Source organism: Diadema antillarum, unplaced genomic scaffold, assembly GCF_040938485.1.
Source record: "Diadema antillarum isolate AM-2024a unplaced genomic scaffold, OU_Dant_1.0 scf00000213, whole genome shotgun sequence".
Taxonomy (NCBI): domain Eukaryota; kingdom Metazoa; phylum Echinodermata; class Echinoidea; order Diadematoida; family Diadematidae; genus Diadema; species Diadema antillarum.
Genome location: NW_027271102.1, coordinates 205,315 through 232,026, shown reverse-complemented (window position 1 = coordinate 232,026; position 26,712 = coordinate 205,315). Strand labels below are relative to the sequence as shown.

General features: G+C 38.2%; 2 protein-coding genes across 2 annotated transcripts; one reads left to right on the top strand and one right to left on the bottom strand.

The window, feature by feature from the left end:
• Positions 1 to 4,084: 4,084 nt before the first annotated feature.
• On the top strand, positions 4,085 to 14,780 carry LOC139724428 (uncharacterized). Its single transcript, XM_071635571.1, has 2 exons — positions 4,085 to 5,084; positions 10,144 to 14,780. The coding sequence occupies exons 1-2, from the start codon at positions 4,254 to 4,256 to the stop codon at positions 10,468 to 10,470; spliced, it is 1,158 nt and encodes a 385-aa protein (XP_071491672.1). The 5' UTR covers positions 4,085 to 4,253; the 3' UTR covers positions 10,471 to 14,780.
• A 2,890-nt stretch (positions 14,781 to 17,670) lies between these two features.
• Positions 17,671 to 24,482, bottom strand: LOC139724427 (uncharacterized). The gene is made up of 2 exons (XM_071635570.1): positions 23,289 to 24,482; positions 17,671 to 19,743 (listed from the first exon to the last, which is right to left on the bottom strand). The coding sequence occupies exons 1-2, from the start codon at positions 23,358 to 23,360 to the stop codon at positions 17,722 to 17,724; spliced, it is 2,094 nt and encodes a 697-aa protein (XP_071491671.1). The 5' UTR covers positions 23,361 to 24,482; the 3' UTR covers positions 17,671 to 17,721.
• Between the last annotated feature and the right edge of the window lie 2,230 nt (positions 24,483 to 26,712).

The window sequence follows — 26,712 nt, the reverse complement described above, 5'->3', positions numbered from 1 at the left end:
AACCCGCAACTACAGCGATGTCAATCTCATATACAATATAATATCACAAACAGTGCGTGGCGCACGTGAAGGAACCTAAAGGAATAAAAATATTAAAGACTGTGATTAGCACACAGAACCAAACAACATAACAACCAATAAAGAAATGATTTTCAAATGCTTTTTGAAGCTAAAAATGTCTTTATAGTATCTTTAAACATTATTAAGATAACAATCAAATAACTTAAAACACTTCAAAGAATGTGGCCAAGCTAGGAAGTTTACATACTTGAATCCACATGTATCAATGGCTCTTGTTTTGACCTTGTATAACATTTCTACAGCAGTGTGCAACTAAACTGTCAATACAGAGAGTTAGCATGGTTAAAGCGTGTCAGACCCCCTATTATGATGACTAATGCTTACCTTTGTCATGATCTTTGATGCAAAAAAAAAAATAGTAAAGCAAGACAAACTAGGTACACGATTCGACTGCAAAGTAACCTGCAGAGCTAAAAAGTCCTGAAAATCTATTTCAGAGTAACCACACCAAGGCTGTAAGGCCTATAATACGCCCTGTGCTAACAATCGGGGCTCAGAATGCCAATGCTGTATACTTTAAGAAATTTGTTTATGGTATGGAAGTATAGTGATACGTAACTCTTCTCTTTTCGTTCACATTTCGATAAACTTTAAAGCCAGACGCCTGTATAAATGATACAAAATACATATAATTCTTTTAAAGCCGTCATCATCTCTCTCTTGATATCTAATGGCTATACATAATAATATATGATTAAGAGTGATACTCAAAGACAAATATAAATTATGAAAACCAAAAGGAAGCATAATAACACACAAAAGCAATCGTTATGACGATGATCGCTAATTACCTCGATATCATGACATGAAACAGTAAAGCAAACGGACATTAGAAACGGAAAACAAATTTACAAAACAAAAATGCCATCATTGATGCAAAATGTCGGAGTTATTAGCCGTATAGTGAGTAGAATCATTTGAGAGGTAGAAACCATTAATCTTTAGATCTGAGGTGAAGAGAATGAAATGATTAGAGAAGAGGAAATAAGATTGGTGGAAAAACACTGCAGACCTGAATGAGAAAGAACACGAGAAAATCAGGAAGAGACAAAGAGGGTAATAATTTGATATCAGCGATCAATATGGTGTTTTAGTTTAGCTGGAAAAACACCATGACAAGAATAAAGCTCCTTTCGTAATGAATTCGAACTCATTGATCTCCTGGGCTATAAATGCTTCGCGCCGAAGTATAAACTTGTGTGCACCGTACCATATGAGGGATATACAATACCTGCTCTGGATTATAAACGTGAGGTCTACGTATATATTATTCAATTCTTATCCAGTGCGTTTATCTGTGAAGAAACCTGGGTTGTCCAAAATGCCCCTTTTGATTCATATGTAAACCTAGCCCGACCAGACGCTGTTAATACGCTGTGCGTATAGTTAATGGAAACCCACGTGGAAATGCATAGGTAATAATAATGACAGGCACTCCATGCAGGAGACTACGGATAGCTTTGGGTCAAGCTTAGGATTAGAGTCAGGGTTAGGGTTAGGGTTAGGGTTAGGGTTAGGGTTAGGGTTAGGGTTAGGGTTAGGGTTAGGGTTAGGGTGTGGGTGTGGGTGAGGTTTAGGTTTAGGTGTAGGCCTATATAGATATAGGGTTAGCGTTAGGGTTACGGTTAGGCCTAGCATAAGGCCATGTATAATATCCAATATAACTCACTTATGGTTTTGTTTTTGTCTAGTCCAGCTGCAGTGCTTAATACATGACCAGTGTACGAAAAAATAGTACGAAAGCTACCAGTTTTGCAAATGATGACAACTTTCGCACCTAGTTCAAAACTGTGCGACCCGAGAAAATGCCACAAGCACATGGCTTTTCACCAATGCCAAAGTAAAGCAAGTATTTGGCGTTTCCTGCATTACAAAGCTAGGCATTCTTATCTACGCTTATATGGATGTGCAGGCTCATGGGGAATATTTATAAAACCCATTCTTTCCTCTTTCTGACAAGGCCTCTAACAGCCTGATTCAGGTACCCATGGATTACCTCCGTGGAGGAAGTTTTGTGGGATTTGTTTGTTTGTTTGTTTGTTTGTTTTTGTGGGGGGGGGGGGGATGTAGCATCTCCTTCGTATAGATATTAACTTTTGTGTCATATTCGTCGCATAAAATGGCCCTCGCGGGTCATCCTTCAGCTAGTCCAAGTAGGAGAGATTCATGTTACAGGTTACATCGGAGTGAGCTTCGTGGAAGAAGGATCAACGACATTATGATAGTTCCAATTCTGCCATCCAATCTGAACACCAAGATAAAGAGAGCTCAGCGTGAGAAAACTCTTGAAGTCTACAGACTTCCGAAAATCTTCGTAGCTCAGAGTGTCCACGTGACGTAGAATTCCATCCCAGAAGAACTCGTTGTCCTGGCGACGATGTCTTGACAACGCACGTCGGAACTCCTCCCAAATGTAGTTTAGGTCTGTGAAACTGTGCAGAGCCACCACAGGGAGAAACAAGACCTGACATTTTTCGGAAATAATCAAGAGATCCACAACGATTACTTTTCGAAATTCGTGGCTCGAGAGCGATTGAGTTAGGACCATGTAGTTCCAGATAAGATGTGCAGTAAGCCCCAAAAGACCAAGGTTTACAGATACGAGCATCCAAGTGTACAAAGCTCTGTTTAAGACCCGGAAGTCTCGATAGGTCTCCGAAACTCGGCTACGACACCAATCTAACCTGGGAAGAAAGAGATAGAAAGGAATGACAAAACTTCAGCTATACGATTGATAGAAATTAGTTAAGCACTTCAAAGCAATCAAAAGTGAAATAAGAACTTTAGTGAATAAATGGAAAGAGCACTCTTGAAGGTTTACTATCTTCATGTCTCCCCATAGCAAAGAAAAAAAAAACAGTACCAACAAATCATGAACCATTGTGATGACAATTTAGATCTAGGATCTAATTTAGATCTTTTTAGATTTAGGTCTGAGGGGCATTTCATGAAGCGTTTTGTCCGACAAATTTATCGGACAAATTTGCTCTCATCCAAACAGATGTAAAGATTTCAGTGGCTTATTACGAAAGACCATTAGTGCCACGGAGAAAAAAAAACTACTATTTCTACTAATCTGTTTAAACAGATTATAATCTGTAATAACAGATTACGGTATTTCTACTAATCTGTTTAAACAGATTGTAATCTGTAATAACAGATTACGGTATTTCTACTAATCTGTTTAAACAGATTACGGTATTTCTTCTAATCTGTTTAAACAGATTACGGTATTTCTTCTAATCTGTTTAAACAGATTATGGTATTTCTTCTAATCTGTTTAAACAGATTATAATCTGTTATAACAGATTACGGTATTTCTACTAATCTGTTTAAACAGATTACGGTATTTCTTCTAATCTGTTTAAACAGATTACATTACTTCAACTAATCTGTTTAAACAGATTATAATCTGTTATAACAGATTACGGTATTTCTACTAATCTGTTTAAACAGATTACGGTATTTCTTCTAATCTGTTTAAACAGATTATAATCTGTTATAACAGATTACGGTAATTCTACTAATCTGTTATAACAGATTATAATCTGTAATAACAGATTAGAAGAAATACCATAATCTGTTTAAACAGATTACAGTATTTCTTCTAATCTGTTTAAACAGATTACATTATTTCAACTAATCTGTTTAAACAGATTATAATCTGTTATAACAGATTACGGTATTTCTACTAATCTGTTTAAACAGATTACGGTATTTCTTCTAATCTGTTTAAACAGATTATAATCTGTTATAACAGATTACGGTATTTCTACTAATCTGTTTAAACAGATTACGGTATTTCTTCTAATCTGTTTAAACAGATTATAATCTGTTATAACAGATTACGGTAATTCTACTAATCTGTTATAACAGATTATAATCTGTAATAACAGATTAGAAGAAATACCATAATCTGTTTAAACAGATTACAGTATTTCTTCTAATCTGTTTAAACAGATTACGGTATTTCTTCTAATCTCTTTAAACAGATTACCGTAGTCTGCATGTTACGTTCTATTAACGAAAATCACGTTGTTACAAATACATAACCATTACTGATGGCCGGTCAAGCGTGCAGGACAGGACATCTGGAGCTGCATTATAGCTATACCTTTTTACATTTTCAATGTATCTCACGATCCTTTGGAAGAGGAACTTCTTGTGGTTGAATGGAATGTGCAGGCTTGGTTCGGAATTACTTTAATTTAGGATATAACTACAACGAAATCATTGCTTCTCTTTTGTTCAATCACAATGTAGCGATAAGCAAACGAACACTGAACAGAAAGTTGCGAGACCTTGGTCTTTATCGTCGTAAAAACCATACTGATGAGTTAGATGTAGCTTGCTTTATTCTACAGGAACTTCAGAGTTCAGGGAGCTTACATGGTTATCGGTGGATGCACCTGAAATGCATCCAAAATGGTATCAACATTGACAAAGAAACTGTTCGGCATCTACTCGGAGTGTTAGACCCAATAGGTCTTGAATACCGATCACGTAGAAGGCTACGAAGGCGTTTATATCGAGGACGGGGACCAAACTTTATATGGCATCTAGACTCCTATGACAAATTGAAACCTTTTGGAATCTGCATTAATGGATGTGTAGATGGCTATTCAAGGAAGGTAGTTTGGCTAGAAGCTTACACGACAAACAGTAATCCCAGAGTAATAGCTGGATACTACATGCAAACGGTTAGGAAAGAGATGGGATGTCCTCGTGTCATTCGATCAGATTTTGGAACAGAGAATAACACTGTCCGCCAAATGCAACAATTTCTGCGCAGAAATGGTGACGACCCACTTGCGTCTGAAAAGAGTTTTATGCAAGGAACGAGCCAGCATAACCAAAGAATAGAGAGTTGGTGGGGCGTCCTTAGAAAGCACTCTATACAGTTCTGGCTGAACATGTTTGGACAAGTGAAAGATCAAGGTCACTTTACTGGAGATCACCTGGACAAGTCACTGCTGCAGTTTTGTTTCATGAATCTAATTCAGGTAAATTGATATGTGTTCATGCTGTTAACGAGCTCTAGAAGTGTTGGTCGAGGTCGAGCGATCCCAATAGCTCACTTAAGCCTTTAATATTTGGATGGAGGTATGTTCTGCATTCATCCCAAAATAACAAAATAAAATAAATTTATATTTCATGGCTCAACTTTTACCAACATTGTGCACTAAACATAAAATTTGAAAAGGGCCCCTTTTTAAACCAATCACAATCAATCTTATGTCACGGGATAGCTGGAAAATAGCGCCTTGTATCCTCTTAGACCAGGAGCTGGCTGCTGGTCAATTTACCCCATCAAGCCCAAAAGGTTTGACCCCTCAAAGTTACTGGGGCCACCCCCCTCATTACAAAACTCCCCCCTGGGCCCCCCCTGGCGGGTGTAATTTACCCCACGCAGCCCATGCACCAAACTTGGTCCAATGAAAGTACTATGGGTGTACACAATGAAAATATAAAAACTGACACGATATCTGGTTGGGAAAGGGGTTGCCAGATCCCCTCACCCCCCCCCCCCACCACCACCGCCCATTACACCCCTTCGTGGGTTTAATTTAGCCAACAGCACCTATGGATCAAATTTGGCTGGGGGAAAGTAGGCCCCATTATGGGTGTGCAAAAAATAAAGATAAAAGCTGACAAAATATCTCACAAAGAGTAATCAAACATATCCCCTACCTTTGCTACCCCCCCCCCATTTTTTAGTGTGAAGGGCCTATACGGTTTGGAGAGGTATGAATGAGTGTGTCATAAAAAGTAATAAATGGAACTACTTGAATTAAGATGAAGTTATGACAACAGAAGCATTGTGTGTGACATATATCCACATGCCCCATCCCACTCCCTCCCCCAAAAGAATGGAGTTATCGATATCTACACTAGAAACATACTCAGACAGTGCAGACCTTTGCCAAGCAGCTCATTTCCACCCATCCACACAATCCCATGCTAAAAACTGCCAAATTTCCCATATAAAAGCCTTTTGCTTTTAAATGCCATCAACTTCCAGCTGTGTGGTAGTGCATTATTAGAGCACATGCCTTTACCTTTAGTGTGCATGTATGCAAACCTCAAATTCATGCAGCTTGAACTCCCAATTCCATTGATCTTATCTGCCGTAAGATAAAAATCATCAAAATTTCATAAAGATTCCCGGATCACTACCAAAATTTATATTTATCATCTGTTTTTAAAATGTAATTGTGTTATTATCATCTTTTCATACAAGTTTCATCCAATTATGTTCTCAACCTTTCAAGTTGTTTTGCATACAAACAATAATGCAGACAATACTATATATAAGTAACATAAAACCTCAAGTGGCAGAAATAATCACAACTGTATCCAACATCCTACAGTTCAACTGTGTTACCATGCATGTGGAGCAAGCTCATGTACAACAGTACAAGAAACTGTATACCTGTGATACAAAATTGTACATGCAGTGGGTGCATAGGCCATAGTGTGGTTAATTGCATGCATATATTTGTATGTTGTATACATTTTACTTGTTGCATGCAATTATACATTTCGAAGATTGGCAACATGTGTATCATCAGTCTGCAAACAATAAAAAGGCGGTGTTTTCCTGACCTTGGTAAGTGAACTGATGGGCTTTCCTATTGTAGGTACTATACTGGTAGGCCCCTATGACAGTAGTACATGTATTTCATCACTGGATGACAATTGGTGTCAGTAACAGAGCAAACAAAGAAAGGTCAAGAGTCTAGATCTTGGACTAGATCTAAGTCTCAAATATGCTATGATATGGCTAGTTATCTAACGTTAGACCTATATTTCCTATACATGCTATAGCTTGTAGAGTATACCTAGTACTATTTGGGGAAACCAAATGAACTGGAACAGGGGATGGATTTATATCAGCGAGATGTAGTGTATCATGAGTCATAACTGAAAAACCAATAAATAGAACATCAATGTTCTCAGCCTATATAGGTTAAAGTGTCAAAGGTGTGCATTGCTTTAAATTTGCATAGAACACTTAAACCCTGAATTTGTTAAAGTCACTGCACTTCCTATCATTCATAGCTAGAGTCAAAAAGGCAAAATACTACATTTCAATTTCTCTATCTAATAGACAACTTTGACTTTAGGATTAGAAATAGCCTTATTAATAGCTATATGTGTAAAGTGTTGAAGATGCAGATGTTTCAGTGAATGAATACTTGCAGAATTGGGTGTGAAGATTAGGCAAATAATCTGAAACTCTCTTTTAATATAGCAAAAGAAATAACAAACTGTCCCTGTGTTGTAGCCTCTCCCAGAAGAGGCTGCAGTGCCAGTGTGGTGCATGTAGTAGTCTTTGTGCAGACTCATTGACAACCAACAGAGGTTTATACCTGTAAACTATGAGAGCTGCACAAGGTATAGAAAACAAACAACTGAAGTGAAAGCAAGCTTATATGTACTTTCGCCTCATACATCAGTGTAAACAAACTCAGAGTTGAGCATAAATACTGTAGCAATGCACAATTATAGCTTTGGTTCTAACAGAGGTGTAAGTTAATGACCTTTGGTACAGATTCCTATATTTTTGCAGGTATTTAAAATATTATCTTACTACCAATGGTTTTGATTTGCAATTTAAGCAATTTGAGGCTTCATTTGGTCACAGCTCTTCATTAAGGCTCTCTGTCCATGTTTCTAGCATGGTAGACATGCTGCATGTACTGTTAGACTGTTATTGACATCACAATATTTGCAACTTTATTCAGGCAGTTTGTTATTTCTTTTGCTATATTCAAAGAGAGTTTCAGATTATTTGCCTAATCTTCATACCCAATTCTGCAAGTATTCATTCACTGGAACATCTGCATCTTCAACACTTATGATACATATAGCTATTAATAAGGCTATTTCTAATCCTAAAGTCAAAGTTGTCTATTAGATAGAGAAATTGAAATGTAGTATAATTCTGCCTTTTTGACTCTAGCTATGAATGATAGGAAGTGCAGTGACTTTAACAAATTCAGGGTTTAAGTGTTCTATGCAAATTTAAAGCAATGCACACTTTTGACACTTAAACCTATATAGGCTGAGAACATTGATGTTCTATTTATTGGTTTTTCAGTTATGACTCATAATACACTACATCTCGCTGATAATCCATCCCCTGTTCCAGTTCATTTTGGTTTCGCCAAATAGTACTAGGTACTCTACAAGCTATAGCATGTATAGGAAATATAGGTCTAACGTTAGATATCTAGCCATATCATAGCATATTTGAGACTTAGATCTAGTCCAAGATCTAGACTCTTGACCTTTCTTTGTTGCTCTGTTACTGACACCAATTGTCATCCAGTGATGAAATACATGTACTACTGTCATAGGGGCCTACCAGTATAGTACCTACAATAGGAAAGCCCAGTTCACTTACCAAGGTCAGGAAAACACCGCCTTTTTATTGTTTGCAGACTGATGATACACATGTTGCCAATCTTCGAAATGTATAATTGCATGCAACAAGTAAAATGTATACAACATACAAATATATGCATGCAATTAACCACACTATGGCCTATGCACCCACTGCATGTACAATTTTGTATCACAGGTATACAGTTTCTTGTACTGTTGTACATGAGCTTGCTCCACATGCATGGTAACACAGTTGAACTGTAGGATGTTGGATACAGTTGTGATTATTTCTGCCACTTGAGGTTTTATGTTACTTTATTTAGTATTGTCTGCATTACAGTATTGTTTGTATGCAAAACAACTTGAAAGGTTGAGAACACATTTGGATGAAACTTGTATAAAAAGATGATAATAACACAATTACATTTTAAAAACAGATGATAAATATAAATTTTGGTAGTGATCCGGGAATCTTTATGAAATTTTGATGATTTTTATCTTACGGCAGATAAGATCAATGGAATTGGGAGTTCAAGCTGCATGAATTTGAGGTTTGCATACATGCACACTATAAGGTAAAGGCATGTGCTCAAGGTATAATGCACTACCACACAGCTGGAAGTTGATGGCATTTAAAAGCAAAAGGCTTTTATATGGGAAATTTGGCAGTTTTTATCATGACTTGTGTGGATGGGTGGAAATGAGCTGCTAGGCAAAGGTCTGCACTGTCTGAGTATGTTTCTAGTGTGGATATCGATAACTCCATTCTTTTGGGGGAGGGAGTGGGATGGGGCATGTGGATATATGTCACACACAATGCTTCTGTTGTCATAACTTCATCTTAATTCAAGAAGTTCCATTACTTTTTATGACACACTCATTTATACCTCTCCAAACCGTATAGGCCCTTCACCCTAAAAAATGGGGGGGGGGGGGTAGCAAAGGTAGGGGATATGTTTGATTACTCTTTGTGAGATATTTTGTCAGCTTTTATCTTTATTTTTTGCACACCCATAATGGGGCCTACTTTCCCCCAGCCAAATTTGAACCATGGGTGCTGTTGGCTAAATTAAACCCACGAAGGGGTGTAATGGGCGGTGGTGGGGGGGGGGGGGGGGGGTGAGGGGATCTGGCAACCCCTTTCCCAACCAGATATCGTGTCAGTTTTTATATTTTCATTGTGTACATGCACCCATAATACTTTCATTGGACCAAGTTTGGTGCATGGGCTGCGTGGGGTAAATTACACCCGCCAGGGGGGGCCCAGGGGGGGAGGGTCTGGCAACCCCTTTCCCGACCAGATATTTTGTCAGTTTTTATATTTTTATTATGTACACCCCTAGGCCATTCTTTTAGACCAGGTTTGGTCCATGGGCTCCATGGGGTAAATTACACCCGCCGGGGGCCATTTTGGGGGGGGGGGGGGGGGTCCCTGGGGGACGACCCCGCCCTCAGGGAAATGAAATCCTACCTACGCCATTGGAGGGTTTTGATATTTTCTCAGTACTTCACCATGGATAACCCACTCCATAACTGACGATACTTGTCAGCTGAAATCTCTTAAAATATGTTAGCGATAAATCCTTAAAGAAATGAAAAAGTATATTTTTATCAAATATTTATATATAATACTAATATTTATTATTTTCTTCTTCTTTGTATATGGAACAGGAAGAACTGGACAAGGTTGCTAAGGAATGGAACGCTCATAGAATCAGCCAATCAAGGAACCAGTGTGGACCATTTGGTCGCCCCAACGTGATGTACAGGACACCCCAGGTGTATGGAACACAGGATTTTCTTGTCCCGTTGGAAAACGATGAGGTTGAAGTATGCGAGGAAGAATGTACTTTCAAAAGTCAGTACCCTTGTGACAGAGACATATTTGACCTTTGCTCGATCCTGATGACTGAAGAACAACTACCTGTACCGCAGAATAGCGAAGAAGGACTGAACCTATATCATACTTTGAGAATGCACTTGCTGAGGATGATTTAATCAGAGTATTTTGCATTAATTGCATGTGTATTTTGATATTAGATGAAAAACACAAGTAGATATTTTTCTACAGTGCTTGGATCAGCAACCAAGACTTATTCATATCTTTCCCCATAATGACATCTTTTCTCTCTTCAAAGAAGACTAGAAGACTGAAGCGTCTGATCCGGTTATTTTTAATTCACATATTCACCACATTGCTTAAAATGATCTGCATATAAACACAACAAAAAAGTTTTTACCCCCTAAGGAAAGTGACATAACTTTTTAACGGGGAAGTGTCAAGTAACAAAATTTGCAGGTGATATTAATCAACTATATTGTTATCGTATGTGTAAAAATCAGCATAATCCTATATTCATGAATGAACAATGGTCAAGAAAAAATGTCACTTTTTAAAAGTCACAAGGGTATTTTTACGAGCACCATATGTACCAAAAATTATTAAAATTATGGTTCTCGTGTACAATAAAAGTAAAAATTTTGCTTTTATACCAATCTTCAGACTCCTATTCATCTGACCATTAGTTTTGCGCATGGATGGACATATTTTCAAGGAAAGCAACTCTTTTTAACGCCTTTTGGTGGGTTAAGCTTGATTTTCGTGAAAATATTGGGAAGTGCATTTTTCGCCAAAAAAAAAAGTCAATTTTGCAATCGGATCGTAAAAAGTGCCTAGATTAGTAGGATAGAGTGTGATAATTGATAACATAACAAAAAGACACTAATACACATCCATCCAAGTATAGGTTTTACCCATTATTTGTTCAGTTTTTATCCCCAAAATGGATTCATATGTGATTTTAAAAAAGTGGTATTTTTTTGTTTCATGTGTGACCATTCAGGCGTTACAATTAAAATCATGCTCATTTTTGCACACATGCTTTGAGAAGAGTTTATTAAGACTATCTGCAAATTTTGTTACTAAACACCGTTCAAAAGTTATGCTACTTTCATTTGGGGGTAAACATTTTTTGTTGTGTTTAGTATTATCCATATTTCTATTTCTTCATGAATAACAGAGGGTAGCAATAAGTGTTCCTATATTTGTATAAAGGACTTTATAATAACTTTGATAAAAAGTGATATCATATCACAATGCCAAACTGATGCTTACGTTTTTTACGGTAATGCTATTTGTTCATTATCCTGAGTTCTTGAATTAATTTCTTTCAAAGGCTACTATCTTACAATAAAAATATACTTTACTGAGACGGGAGTGTTCTTGTTTATTCGGTGTTAAATATGAACGACAGTTAATGACATAACAAGCTGAATGAAAATGTTTTATTTGAAGTGTTTTGATTGTGGCAAGTTCATGTACATATGCTTATATTTGAGTCCTCATATCTCACCCAAACTTATATAAGACAGTCCCGGAGAAATATTATTAATTGTTTTTTATTTTTCTGCTTTAAATACATGTGTATACAATGGAAACTCAGTATAACGAGGTGCTAGGGACCATCAAAAATACATGTACCTTGTTATAGCAGTAATCTAGTTTATATAGCAGGTTTATTAAACAATAAGTTATAGAGAGCTGGGACCGAATTTTTACATCTTTTTTATCAGGAGTTTTGTTATATCAGATCTCTTTTTACCGAGTTTCCACTGTATAAACTACATGTAGATGTTTTATGAACACATTTTACCGCTTACACTAATATTGTGGGAAATGGTTGGTACAACCCTACTGAAACAACAAAGGACACTAAAAGATGGTAATGACTTGTTGAGGATGAATCATGTCCTTTAATCTTATGAGTGTTGCTGCTTCTAATTTTCCTTTAAAAGCACTGGTCTTGAATATATACGCCCTGAACAGTAATTGCTACACAAATATTATATGACTATACAATAACGTACGTACATGTAACTTGCATACTGTGTGTCAACTATTTACACACCTTTTTGAGCAATGTAAAATATAATGTAAGGCCCTCATGTTTTTTTTCTGACTGTAAATAACCAAACAATTAAATAACACAGAATAGTCAGACCATGTGTTCACAAAATATCCTCTTCGGGGTTTATAAATGCCTTATAACCATGCTGTTCGAGTGTTTTATTGCTTTCCATTAGCCATATTTATATTTTCAAGACCATACCTTTTAACCTCTATGACATTATATCAGTAAAACTAATTGAATTGCACAGTGTGGATAGACCATGTTACTGTAGCTACACAGCTAACTGTTGCTCAGCCATATCAGATATTTTCAAATCTTTGACCATCATCATATTAAATAAATCCTCGCTCTGATGGTAAAGTATGCAAAGAGTCTGTGTGAAATGATTCTTTATGTGTGTTTGCAAAGTTACCACATAAAAAATTATATCATTACTTCAACAATGGATGACTGGATCATTACACTTTTTTGTATTTTAGATTATTCTTTTGATACTGAGACATTGGCATATAAATCATTAATTTTCAAGATATCCTATTGACAACCCTTCTATGGTTGAATTGTGCACAGTCATACATGTACATTAAAAACTACAGATACATAGGCCTCCGCCTTCTGCGAAAACACTGTACCTGCACGTACACAGAGTTGGCAGCCTATATGGTAATAAAACCTTCCTCTAAAACAACCAATATAACATTAACTATGGCAAACTGTTACAGCCAAAACCTTAGATAAAAATATAAACATCAACACAAACCAAATACGCAACTAGAGTGCTGATTTTAAACAATGGTATGTGCAATCACCATAAGATCAAACCTACGAAACCTTTCAAAAAATACACATCATTCCAAAGCCTTTATTACCAAATCGTATACATAGGCACGTACCATTCTGCTTGAAACATGAAATATAAGACATTGGCATATAAATCATTAATTTTTCAAGATATCCTATTGACAACCCCTCCTATGGTTGAATTGTGCACAGTCATACATGTACATTAAAAACTACAGATACATAGGCCTCCGCCTTCTGCGAAAACACTGTACCTGCACGTACATAGAGTTGGCAGCCTATATGGTAATAAAACCTTCCTCTAAAACAACCAATATAACATTAACTATGGCAAACTGTTACAGCCAAAACCTTAGATAACTAGAAATGTCGCTACGGCGACTGATGCCTCCGCCATAATGCATGATTCTCCCAATAGGTGTATAGTTCAATGTCTTCACAATGTGTGATGACAGTTTTACATAACTGGCAAAATATCGAAATAACAGGTTTATCAGAAATATCTTGAATGTTCACTTTCCACGAACTGGGTTTGCTATAATTGTCTATTAAAGAGTGCAGGTACACATATTTGGGGAATTGGAAATTTTTACTTGACTTCTGACCGACCTTATTAAAAGTTTATGCATTGAGTATGATTTTCAAAATATAAAGAAAGAGTGTAATTACCAGTACAAAATATATATATTTTTTTCATTTAAACCTAACCGTTGACCTTTGACCTTCTGGCTGGAAATTTCCAAGAGAATCTCCATTAAGTAATACATGTACATATATTAAATTTTAAAACTAGTAATGCAATCATTGCATATACTAGTACAGGCGTATATGAGGGAAATACTGTAGTAACATTTTGAGAAGTTGACCTTGACCTTTGACCCCTGACTATTGACCCATGACCCCTAAATTCCCTAGATAATCCCTGCCAGTCAGTACATGCATATGTACCAAGTTCAATGAAGATACATTGAACCATTTGTGAGAAAAGTGATATTGCAACATTTTCACCTAACCTTTGACCTTTTGACCTTTGACCTTATGACATGAAACTCTCTCTGGAGAATCTTTATGCAGTAGTACATGTCTACACTAAGTTTCAAGAAAATAACTGCAGGCATTGCATAGATATGGGGGAAATAGCAACATTTTTAGCATTTGACCTTGACCTTTTGACCTTTGACCTCTTGTCAATGTCACTAAAATCTACTAAACTAATTGTCCTATCATACATCATCCTTGGACCAAGTTTGGTGAAAGCTGCTTCATCCAGTTTTGAGTTATCACGTAAACAGATAAATTTTAGGATTTGACCTTGATCTTTGACCTTTGACCTCTGTCCGATTTCACTGAAAAACTAATCAAGTAATTGTCCCATCATACATCATCCTCCAACAAAGTTTGGTGAAATTTGCTCTATACAGTCTTGAGTTATCGCGTAAACGGATAAATTTCATGATTTAACCTTGACCTTTGACCTTTGACCTTTAGCCGATTTCACCTAAAATCTAATCAAATCATTGCCCCATCATACTTCATACTTGGACCAAGTTTGGTGAAATTCCAGTAAATATTACTCAAGTTATCGCGTAAACGAAAGCGGACGGACGTACGTACAGACGTACGGACGTACGTACGGACGTACGGACGTACGTACGGACGTACGGACGGACGGACGGACAACCCGAAAACATAATGCCTCCGGCACCACTACGTGGCGGAGGCATAAAAATATAAACATCAACACATACCAAATACGCAACTAGAGTGCTGATTTTAAACAATGGTATGTGCAATCACCATAAGATCAAACCTACGAAACCTTTCGAAAAATACACATCATTCCAAAGCCTTTATTACCAAATCGTATACATAGGCACGTACCATTCTGCTTGAAACATGAAATATAAGACATTGGCATATAAATCATTAATTTTTCAAGATATCCTATTGACAACCCCTCCTATGGTTGAATTGTGCACAGTCATGCATGTACATTAAAAACTACAGATACATAGGCCTTCGCCTTCTGCGAAAACACTGTACCTGCACGTACATACAGTTGGCAGCAAAATTATTCAACCCCTTTCACATTTTGGGCATAAAATAGCACTACAAATTGTGCTGTAAAGTATGAAATATTCATAACAAGACATCATAAAACGCAGTGAATTGTATGTCGTATGCAGAGATGCCAACCATTACGTAATATGCATGAGGTCAAAATTAAAATATAAATAGCTCAACTGCTGAACAATAGTGAAAGATGCGTAACAACAATGACCATACTAACATCAATGAACTGGTGATGAAAGCCTTGAATTCATATGGAAATACACATCATGCATATTCCGTAACGGTTGGCATCTCTGCATATGTAAGGGAAACATAATCTTTGTTTTCCACATGCTATCCAATTGAGATCATTCATGCGTGAAAAAATGATATATTTTGCAAACTTATGTACATTTTCTTGGATTTGTGTGATTATTGGAGCGTTACTTGCAAGCCAGCCCTTGAATATAGGCTCATAAGTCATTTTCTTGAAAGCTGACATGATATTGTATAATTTGATGTCTAATTTCAAATATTTTGGTAGGTATTACTATATTTATAGACATTTTTCAAAGAAAAACTGTTTCATTTTTGTTGCCCCCGTTGACTTTTGTACACAGATTATATTTTCATCAAAATTTTATTTTTTATTTCTTCATGAAAGAAATAGAAACAACTGCAGATACTAGAATTGTGTATTAAATTAAAGGGTATTGTCACATCTCTCAGAAAACATACAAAATCATTTGTGATCATTGGTGGTTTGCAAGTTACGCTTCAATAATCACACAAAGGTAAGAAAATATACATTATTTTACATAATGGATCATATTTCTTCATGCATGGGTGATCACAATTACATAACGGGTGGAAAGTAAAGGCAATACATTATCCTTTCTATTGATATACAATGTGATAGGTTTTATGATAACTGGAAAACTGTTTCTTAATTCCAACACAATTTATAGTGTTGATAATGTATAAAACGTGAGGGGGTTGATTAATTTTGCTGCCAACTGTATGTGTTGCCAAGAACCTTGCCATCCCTAACAATTACACCAATACTGAAATAACCCCAAAATGTGTCATATCTATTGGTGTAAATTGACTTCTGTGACCTTTGATTTTGAATCTTGGATCAAAGAATAAAGTTTACCAGTAATATATCATTCCATGATACTTAAAGCAAAGTCCATTTCTGAGGTAGTACTTAGACCCAGTATAAAACTGTAAAACTTTTCATTAAAATGAGCATTGATCTTTTAACTTTGATCCCTATATGGTAATAAAACCTTCCTCTAAAATAACCAATATAACATTAACTATGGCAAACTGTTACAGCCAAAACCTTAGATAAAAATATAAACATCAACACAAACCAAATACGCAACTAGAGTGCTGATTTTAAACAATGGTATGTGCAATCACCATAAGATCAAACCTACGAAACCTTTCGAAAAATACACATCATTCCAAAGCCTTTATTACTAAATCGTATACATACCATTCCCCTTGAAACATGAAATATGAAACAATGGCATATAAATCAATATTTCAAGATATCCTATTGACAACCCCTCCTATGGTTGAATTGTGCACAGTCATACATGTACATTAAAAACTACAGATACATAGGCTCCGCCATCTGTGAAAACACTGTACCTGCACAAACAATTATGTTGCCAACAGCCTTGCCATTCCTAGCAATTACACCAATACTGAAATAGCCCCCAAACGTGTCATTTTTTTTTTGGTGTAAATTGACTTTTGTGACCTTTGACTTTGAATCTTGGATCAAATAATAAAGTTTACCAGTAATTTATCATTCCATGATACTTAGATTAAAGTCCATTTCTGAGGTAATACTTAGACCCAGTATAAACATGTAGATATTTTCATTAAAAATGAGCATTGATCTTTTAACTTCGACCCCTAAATGGTAGTAAAACCTTCCTTTAAAATAACCACTATAACATTAACTTTGGCAAACTGTTACAGTCAAAACCCTCAACACAAACCAAATACACAACTAGAGCGCTGATCTTGAACAATGGTATGTTCAATCACCATAAGATGAAACCTACAAAGGCTTTGAAAATACATATCATTCCAAAGCCTTTATTACCATATACATACGATTCTGCTTCTTTCTCAGGTCACACGTAAAAATTATAGTCCCCCACTTCGTCTCCGAGCACAGAAGAGCTGTCAGATTACCGTGACAAAGGTAAAATAATTGTAACCATAACCCTAAAAAGGAGTCTGATATGAATATACCCTGTTTAATCAACAATGACCATGCAGTCTGATAAAAAAAGTCAATCATATTCAAACCTTATAAAACAAATATTACCCAGTGATAGGGTTTGTGAAACAATAAAAAGAGTATTTCATTCAAGATTATGTGACTCTCTTCCACATTCAACCTAGCAGTTTGTAATTCTGCACAACATTCTTGAGTATAGCTCCTTTCCTTGAAAAGTATTTAAAGAGCATCCATAACCCATAGACCACTATGTAGAATGTGATTAAACTCCTGTCTAAACTCTACGTAGTTATCATAGGTGGATGGCAATTCTATCACGTTACCACAAGTGTGGCCAATGGGCCTCCTCTGGAGACCATCCAAGGAACAGAATGTAACCCTGATATCTGAGTTAGAGAGAATATCTAATCCTGTACAGAACCTAAGAAATCTTCTCAGCATGCCTTGGTTTAGTGACCGCAAGTACTTCTTCAGGTACGTTGATACCGCCTGCTCATTGGGTGAGAGATCCCTTGAGAACTCCAACTTGTCAATCACTTTTTTCGATGTCGGATACAGTGAAGCATATATTTCACTTAAGCTTTCCTGGGTCAGCTCATTCTGAAGGTTTTGAAGGACTGGTCTCATGCAGTCAGCAATGTACATTGGCTTTTGGATGATTTCCTTATGGCCCAACTCTGAAAGGAGGCAGCTGAAGTTTTCGTTTGTTGGTACCTTTCGACAATCATAGCCACTCAGGATGTCAATGAGCTCTTCATTGTCTTCGGGGAAATTGCTAAGTGCTGATTTCACGACTTCCTTTTCTGATTCTGGGAGCAAACTTAGGAAGGCCTCCACCATGTCACCATTACAGAACGTGGATCCCCAGATTGCATTAACCATAAAGTCTTGTGCCAACCTGATGGGAAAGTACTTGTGGTCCAACCAGCCTTTTGTGATGATGCGTCCTAGTGCCTGCCATTCCTTCTCCCCATAATCATGTCTCAAGACAGGTATCCTTGAAGAGTCTCCACTTGTCATCTGTTCATACACCTCGTCCCAAAATTGGGTTATAGCATCCTTATATACTCCGTTACCCTGGCCCTTCTCTAGATCCCCATTTTGTAGAATCATATGGACAACAATATTAGCCTTCAGTATGCTTTCGTCCGAAAAAGCATTCATCATATCTGTTATTAAACAACTTCTTCGAATGAGGAGAACTTCAAATTGTGTTTGGTTAGTTGGAAAGTCATTTGTCTGTTCTTCAACCAGCTCTACATATACAGTTGGCTCATCAGTAATGACTTCAGCCAATATCTGTTCAGCTGGCAATGAGTTAACTGGGTCCCTAATCGTGACATCGAGCTGTTCCTGCACCGGAGTAGAGTGCGATGGCCCAAATGAAATAGTTGGTGAGTCTGCAAGTTCCTTCAATCCCGAAAATAAGGTGCTGGACTTGGTGATGTCATCTTCCAGACAACATACAGATGAAGATGAAGAGTGGGTGCTTGTAGAATGTTCACCAGAATTTAGCGAAATTTCAGGCAAATCAGCTTCACTACTACTTGTATCATATCCATGATCCCTCACATGAACCGTCCTCCTCTTCTTGACCTTTGACTTGCCCTTTGACTTGCCCTTAGATTTGCCATGCTCCTGTACTTTGGACACTGTGCGCAGGTAAAACCTAAGGGTTGGCATTTTTGATCTGCTGTAGAGTTGTCCAACATCTCCTTCAAGAGGCTGCTGTCGAAAGTCCACCAAGGAGCATTCAAAGTTTTCTTTTTCCCCTTTAGCTGAAATGCCATCCGGGAAGAAGAGGTCTTCTACAATTTGTAGCAGTTCAGCAGGCTTGCATAGCTTAGACACAGACAGAGATCTGATGCCTCCTCCGTTCGTCTTACGTACCTGCCTGTATCTGCCTAACATATGATCAAAGTCCATCCATCCGACATCTATTCTTCTGTCCAATCTTTCAGCATTTTTGTTCCCTAGCATTTTATGAGCTCTCCCATAGGAACAACTTGCAGAATCTTCATACCCACTACTATTTTCAGCAACCTCCCTATCTCTTTTCATCCCCAATTTCTGTCTAAGTTTACAAAGAAGCGAGTCTTTTTTGGAAGACTTTGATGAGCTGGTAGACACTTTCTGAGTGCTTTCTTCTGAAAATTTGCGCAGTGCTAGTCTATCCCCCAATAGTGGCACAAACTTCTTGAGCTCATCCTCATCCATCAATAGCAGAATGGAAGCATCAATCTGTAAATAACAAGAAGGTGAGAGAATACATATGAAAAAGAGTTAATTTTTTTTCAGCAAAAAAGAGCACAAGGCTAATTGAGGAAAGGCCAAAACGTAGAAGCATTCCATGTTAACCATGTGCAAAATGAACGTCACTGACAAAGGTGGGCAAGATTTGTCGAGTGCTGTCTTTTATATTTACTTGATTGCTGCATGTATACCGGTTAATAACTACACACTGTCTCAAGAAATGCATTCAAACTATGTATTCAAAGAAACATATTATAAAATTGAAACATCAAACCAGAAATGTCGCTAGGGCGACTGGTATGCCTCCGCAGTATCACATTTTTTCTCCCATAAGGTGCAGTACATACTGCCAATGTGAGACCACAAGTTAATGTAGTGGGCAAATAATCATTATCTGGTGATTATATGCCAAGTTTCAGGACAGTACACGGAGCCACTTTAAACATATGGAAAATGGGTGAAATTTGAGCATTTCACTAGACCTCTGAAATTTGACCTCTGGCCTAGTTCACTCAATATCTAATCAAGTGATTACCCTATCACACTTCATCATTTTGGACCAGGTTTGGGGAAATTTGTTCTTTCCAGTCTTAAGTTATTGCATTGACGGATAAATTTCATGATTTGACTTTGAACTTTGACCTTTGGCCATTAGCCGATTTCACCCAAAATCTAATCAAGTAATTGCCCCATCATAATTTATACTTGGACCAGGTTTGGTAAAAATCCAGCCAAAACTAGAGCACTCGGCCGGGGGACCCGATCGAGCACATGTATCCCCCGAACCCACCCCCCATACCCCATTTGGATGATTTTTTTAGGCTAAACTGTTGAATAATGTGGCAACTGGGAACCAATGTTTGCACTTTGGGTATTTTTCAGTTGTTGTCACAGAATTTACCTTGTGCCACTACAGGTTATTAGTAGGAGTCTTCAAATACACTGGGTCGTGATCACTGTAGTAGGTGTGTAGTACCCCTGATTGCAGTACAACACAGTCTCTGGTGTATATGTGGTCTAGGAGCTGCTGCCGGACCCGCTTCCTACAAGGCGTCTTTGTTTTACCATAATACACCTTCATGCCAAATTTGAAGATGATCTAAGAAGAACTGCAGCCAGCAGAGCGCTCACAAGAAAATCTCTGCGGCGGACGCGGCGGCGCAACGAGGCCAAATCCATATTGTCCTCATTTCTTCATAATGCACCATAATGCACCTTCTTGCCAAATTTGAAGAAAATCGGACAAGAAATGTGGCTGATAGAGCACATACAAGAAATGTGATCTGGCATCCAAGTCGTAACACTGAGGGCGCCCTCACCACAAACTGTTGTGTCCTACATGTTGAATGACCACCCATACACCTCCTTTACAAGTCTGAATAAAATCCATTGGGTAATAATCAAGTTATTGCATAAATAAGCACTTTTGCAAATTTTGACCTGAACAGGGTGACCTTTGTCCCTGTAAAAGCAGAACAGTGGGGGCAGCATTACCAATAGGTATAGGTGTGTAGAATTGACTATGACACATTTACATGTACATACCAAATTTGAAAAAAAATCGGTCAAGAAACACAGTCAGGATCGCGCACACAAGCAGACCCTGAAATATTTACCTTTTGGTGTATAGAGACGGAACAAGCGAGGGCGCCACCACTAAAAACAATAGGTGTCTTCATTTCACCATAATGCACCTACATGCCAAATTTGAAGAAAATCGGACAAGAAATGTGGCTGATAGAACACACATAAGAAATGTGATATGGCATCCAAGTCGGAACACTGAGGGCGCCCTCACCACAAACTGTTGTGTCCTACATGTAGAATGACCACCCACACGCCTCCTTAGCAAGTCTAAATAAAATCCATTGAGTAATAATCAAGTTATTGCATAAATAAGCACTTTTCCAAATTCTGACCTGATCAGGGTGACCTTTGACCCTGTAAAAGGTAGAACAGTGGGGGCAGCATTACCAATAGGTATAGGGCTCACACCCGTAAATACAAGGGAATGCCCCAGGCCCCTTCACAAATTCGTACCAAAGATACCAAAATAAATGAAGAAAAAAATTGATTAAAAATCAATGATGTAGTTTGGCAAAAAACTGAATAGCTGTAGATATTGAGTATGAATTCCTCTACAAGTTGCATTTTGGTTGGAAGATGAAAGATTTTCTGGTGGAATTTGAGGGGACTATATTTCATTGGGTACGTGTACGGAAAATGGGTGATTTTTTGAGTGATAAGAACTCGTAGTCTGGCTTTGCGGACCCCTGGACAGAATTTGAACTGAATTATCCACCCTGAGAATTTGATGGATGAAAGGGTATATCTAACTTATCCAGGTTTAAGCTGAAACACCTCATTTCTCCCAGCTGTTTTACAGAATTTTTTGAAATTTGATTTTTAACACACATCCCTATGGGGAAATATTTATGGGTGTGAGCCCTATAGGTGTGTAGACTTGACTATGACACATTTACATACCAAATTTGAAAAAAATCGGATAAGAAACATGGCCAGTATTGTGCACAAAAGCAGACCCTGAAAAATTTACCTTTTCATGTATAAAGACGGAACAAGCAAGGGCGCCACCACCAAAAACAATAGGCTTCTTTGTTTTACCATGATACACCTATATGCCAAATTTGAAGATGATCCGAAAAGAACTGCAGCCGGTAGAGCGCTCACAAGAAAATCTCTGCGGCGGAGACGGCGGCACAACGAGGCCAAATCCATAGTATCCTCCGAACTCTGTTCGGGGGATACAATTACTCAAGTTCTCACGTAAACGAATGTGGACGGATGTACGGACGGACGGACGGACGGACGGACAACCCGAAAACATAATGCCTCCGGCACCACTTCGTGGCGGAGGCATAAAAAGCTTTACCTTTATGCTTTACGATTTCCTTAGCTATACCACGGCTTGATATCAGCAGGCACCCGGAACACATGGGCGCCTAAAATTCAGGTCTGGAAGCCCAAAAGTGAACAATTTCAATACAGAGCCCAATACAAGGGGAGCCTGGGATGTCTGGACCTCTAACCAAAAGAGTTAGTGTGGAGCCCTGGCTATACAAATGCAAATGTTTCATGTTTATTTCATGGATAAGATATATCATACCACTCTCATAATAACTGCCCCTATACAAGCCTTAGGACACTATCCCCCCCCCCCCCCCCCCCCCCCGGGGGGGGGGGGGGGGGGGGCACTTCCATTACAAGGCGGACACCATGCTCGTACAGAAAAGAACATAAAAGGGGTTGTGTTTCACAGATGATGTATGCGCATACAGTGAAAAGGATATCAAACTTGACAAAATCGGGGAAAAGGGTATACTTTTACAACAGCTAATTTACTTGTTTAGAGTGGGAAAAACCTGACAAAATTAATACTTGTTTGGGTATTCTGAGATGAAGTCTAATTACTTGTTTAGGGTCCATTTTGAAAGTTCATGTACGAGCATGGTGTCCAACTTGTAATGACAGTGCCCCCCCCCCCCCCCAACTATTTCAAAAATTGATCTCACCTTTTCTTCTCTCATCCGTTCTATAACACTTCTGTCCATGCCTCTTTCCTCCATAAATGCACACAAATCCATCTTGATAAACCTACAATAAACAACAAAAAAGTGTTAATTAGACATTAATCTAATAATCATGGAGGTGCTTGTAAAAATTAGATGATTATACATGTAGGCCTATGTTGCCAAGTTATTCTACCAAATCACACAGAAATGTGTATTTCGAAATCAAAGTAATATATATGCGAAAGAATGAGATAAGGGAACTGACGTAGCGCTTAATTCCTTTCTTTATTTTATACAAGCTTTCGGCCCCTGGCCTTCATCGACTCTGTACAATCAAGAAATGACAAAAATAGACACCAAATGGATGATAAATGAACACAAACTAAGGTGAACAAGTGTTCTGTGGATGACAGCTGCTATGTCAAAAGAAATTAAGTTCAGATATAGATAAACACAATAATAAACACAAACTAAGGTGAACAAGTGTTGTGTGGATGACAGCTGTTATGTCAAGAGAAACTAAGTACAGATATGTCTATATAGCTATCTACATTGCTTGAGTGTACTTTGAGGACAAGTAACATTTTTTTTTTTATAGCTAGAAGGTGGAATTTTCAGCTGGCTTGCCTCACTTGCTCGCAAAATAAAAAAACGAAATATGGTTCATACTCTGAGTAAAGGTTCAAATCGCCTAAAGTTTTCATTCAAGTAATGAGGATGTACCTCTGTGGTATTGTTTGAAAACATTTTTTGTGGTTAACTGGCAGCAAAAAAAACAGGTCCTACATCCCCCCCCCCCCCCGCTTATTTAGTCTATCCTTCATGTTGGAACCTCCCAAACCCTTTCCCTGCTCAGTCCTTTACTCCGTGGCCGAGGATATTCGGCATCACTCAACCCCCCATAATGAAACTTTGCCTAAATGGTTAGGCCTATTCAACAGAGTGATAAGTTGCCTAAGTGGATATTAGCCAAAGTGGGTTTAGCTCAAATGTGAATTAGACATAAAGGTAATTAGAAACTTACAAGAGACCCGCGGGTCTAGCGCTCACCTGAGTATCGCAAGTTTACCTTTCACGCAGTCACTAATCTAAATTATTCACAGCTCTACTAAAATTTGACCAGGCATTCTCAAGTAGAAGATGAAAATGTACAATAAGGGCCCAAATTTTTTTAAGATTCCTTAATTTGGGGGATTGGGGCCCCCTGGGGCCCTCTGGGTGGGGCATGGTGCCCATTTTGATAAAGTGAGATCCTGACCCCCTAGGGATGCTACCTGCCAAGTTTGACGAAATCCATCATGAGGTTTTCAGGAAGAAGATGAAAATGTACAATTCAGGCCCCCATTTGGACCTTCCCAACCCCCCACCCCCCTCGTCCCCAAAGAGGGGCACCCCTGGATCTGCTATGAACAAACTTGAAACTACAGTCATTAATGTACTCACTTATAGTATTATCTTAGCTCTATAACTTCTGATTCTACAGAAGATTTTTTTAAAGATTCCTTCATTTGGGGGTTTGGGCCCCCCTGGGGGCCCCTGGGTTGGGTATGGTGCCCATTTTAACAAATTGAGATCCTAACCGTTGGGATGCTACCTGCCAAGTTTGGTGAAAATTGGTCATGGGGTTCTCAAGAAGAAGATGAAAATGTACAATTTAGGCCCCATTAGGACCCCTCCCCACCCCCTCCCCTGGGTCCCAAGGGGGGCACCCCTGATTCTGTCATGAACAAACTTGAAACTACAGTCATCAATGTACTAACTCATAGTATTAACTTAGCTCTATCACTTCTGGTTGTAGAGAAGAAGATTTTTACAGATTTCTTTAATTTGGGGGGTTTGGGCCCCCCTGGGGGCCCCCTGGGTGGGGCATGGTGCCCATTTTAAGAAATTAAGTTCCTAACCCCCTAGGGATGCTACCTGCCAAGTTTGATGAAAATCGGTCCTAGGGTTTTCAAGAAGAAGATGAAAATGTAAAAAGTTTACACACGACGGACGACGCACGACGGACGCCGGACGAAGGGCGATCGCAATAGTTCACTTTTAAGAGCCTTTGGCTCAGGTGAGCTAAAAATGAATAATAGACAGAATGATGATTAGACGAATCAAATATTAGACAAGCTGGTGACTAGACCAACTGGCAAACAGACTAAGTGGTGTTAGACTTGATTGAATGGACAGACCAATTAGACGTTAGACTGAATGGTCATTAGACCAAATGGTCATAGAGTTTAGACCAAATGGCCATTACACCAAATGTACTTTAGACTTTAGACTAACTGGTCAGTAGACTAATTGATAAGTAGCCTAAGTGGTTATCACTTAAGACAAAATGAAACTTTGCCTAAATGCGATTTACCCGTGATACATATACAAACTATTACTACGTTTGAAGACCATATTAAATGTCAAACCCCATGCATAATATATTATTATTAGCTGCTCCATTCATTAACCCTTAATAATAATATAAGTCCTAGCACGTTTTAGCCGACCGGTTCTCAAAGACCAGACTTAAGCACCACATGCTTTGGCCTGGAAATATTGTGCCTAAGCCCCCATATTGACGATGGAAGCTAGATTTTTAAATGTTGACATTGTTTTGGAATTTCACTACTGAACTTAGATCACCGTCAGTGACTTTTTCTCTGTGTGTAATGCAGGCGCGCCGGAAGCAATTCTGGATTGGGGGGGGGGGGGGGGGCAAACATCCCAGGGGGCTCCCTTTTTTGAAGGGGAGGGGGCTCAGTGGCATACACAGGGGGCGATACGACGCGTAAAAATTTTCAAAGAAATTTGAAAGCGAGGGAGCGAAGTGAATGAGCTGGTTGCGAGCACTGGCATAAATAACACATATAATCTTTCATTTTGTGAGCAAGCAAAGGGAGCGAGCAAAAAAAATAACACATTTTTCTAAGTTACAATGTACATTAATACAACATTTTCTTTCCAACTCTTCTCCTTTTTCTTCCTCTTCCTGTCCCCCCCGCTTCCGGCACCAATGATGTGATGTGTTGATTTGCATGTGTTTTTTGATACTTAAGTGCCCTTGCGTGTGAAAATGTGAAGTTATTATTTGCGGTCGAATGACGGGCACTTCCAGTTTGATGGAAATATCGCTAAAAAATCAAAGTTATTTTGTTGTTTTTGTTGCTGTTCCTATTCTCTTATCTCAAGTCAAGAGGAGCAACAAAACTGAGTGATCCATTTGCTGTTGTTGTTGTTGCTTTTTTTTTTAAAGAGTAGGCCTAATAAAACTCGTTTAGTAAGGTTTTAGGGATTTTGTTTTGCAGTTTAACTTAAGAATAAATGAAATAATATGCAGTTCCCAGACCCAGTGCGATCTGATAATTAACGTTTGCACAAAATAGCACTGGCAGCAGAGACCATCCAGAGTCATGAGACCCCCTACTGGCCCTAGGCGGCC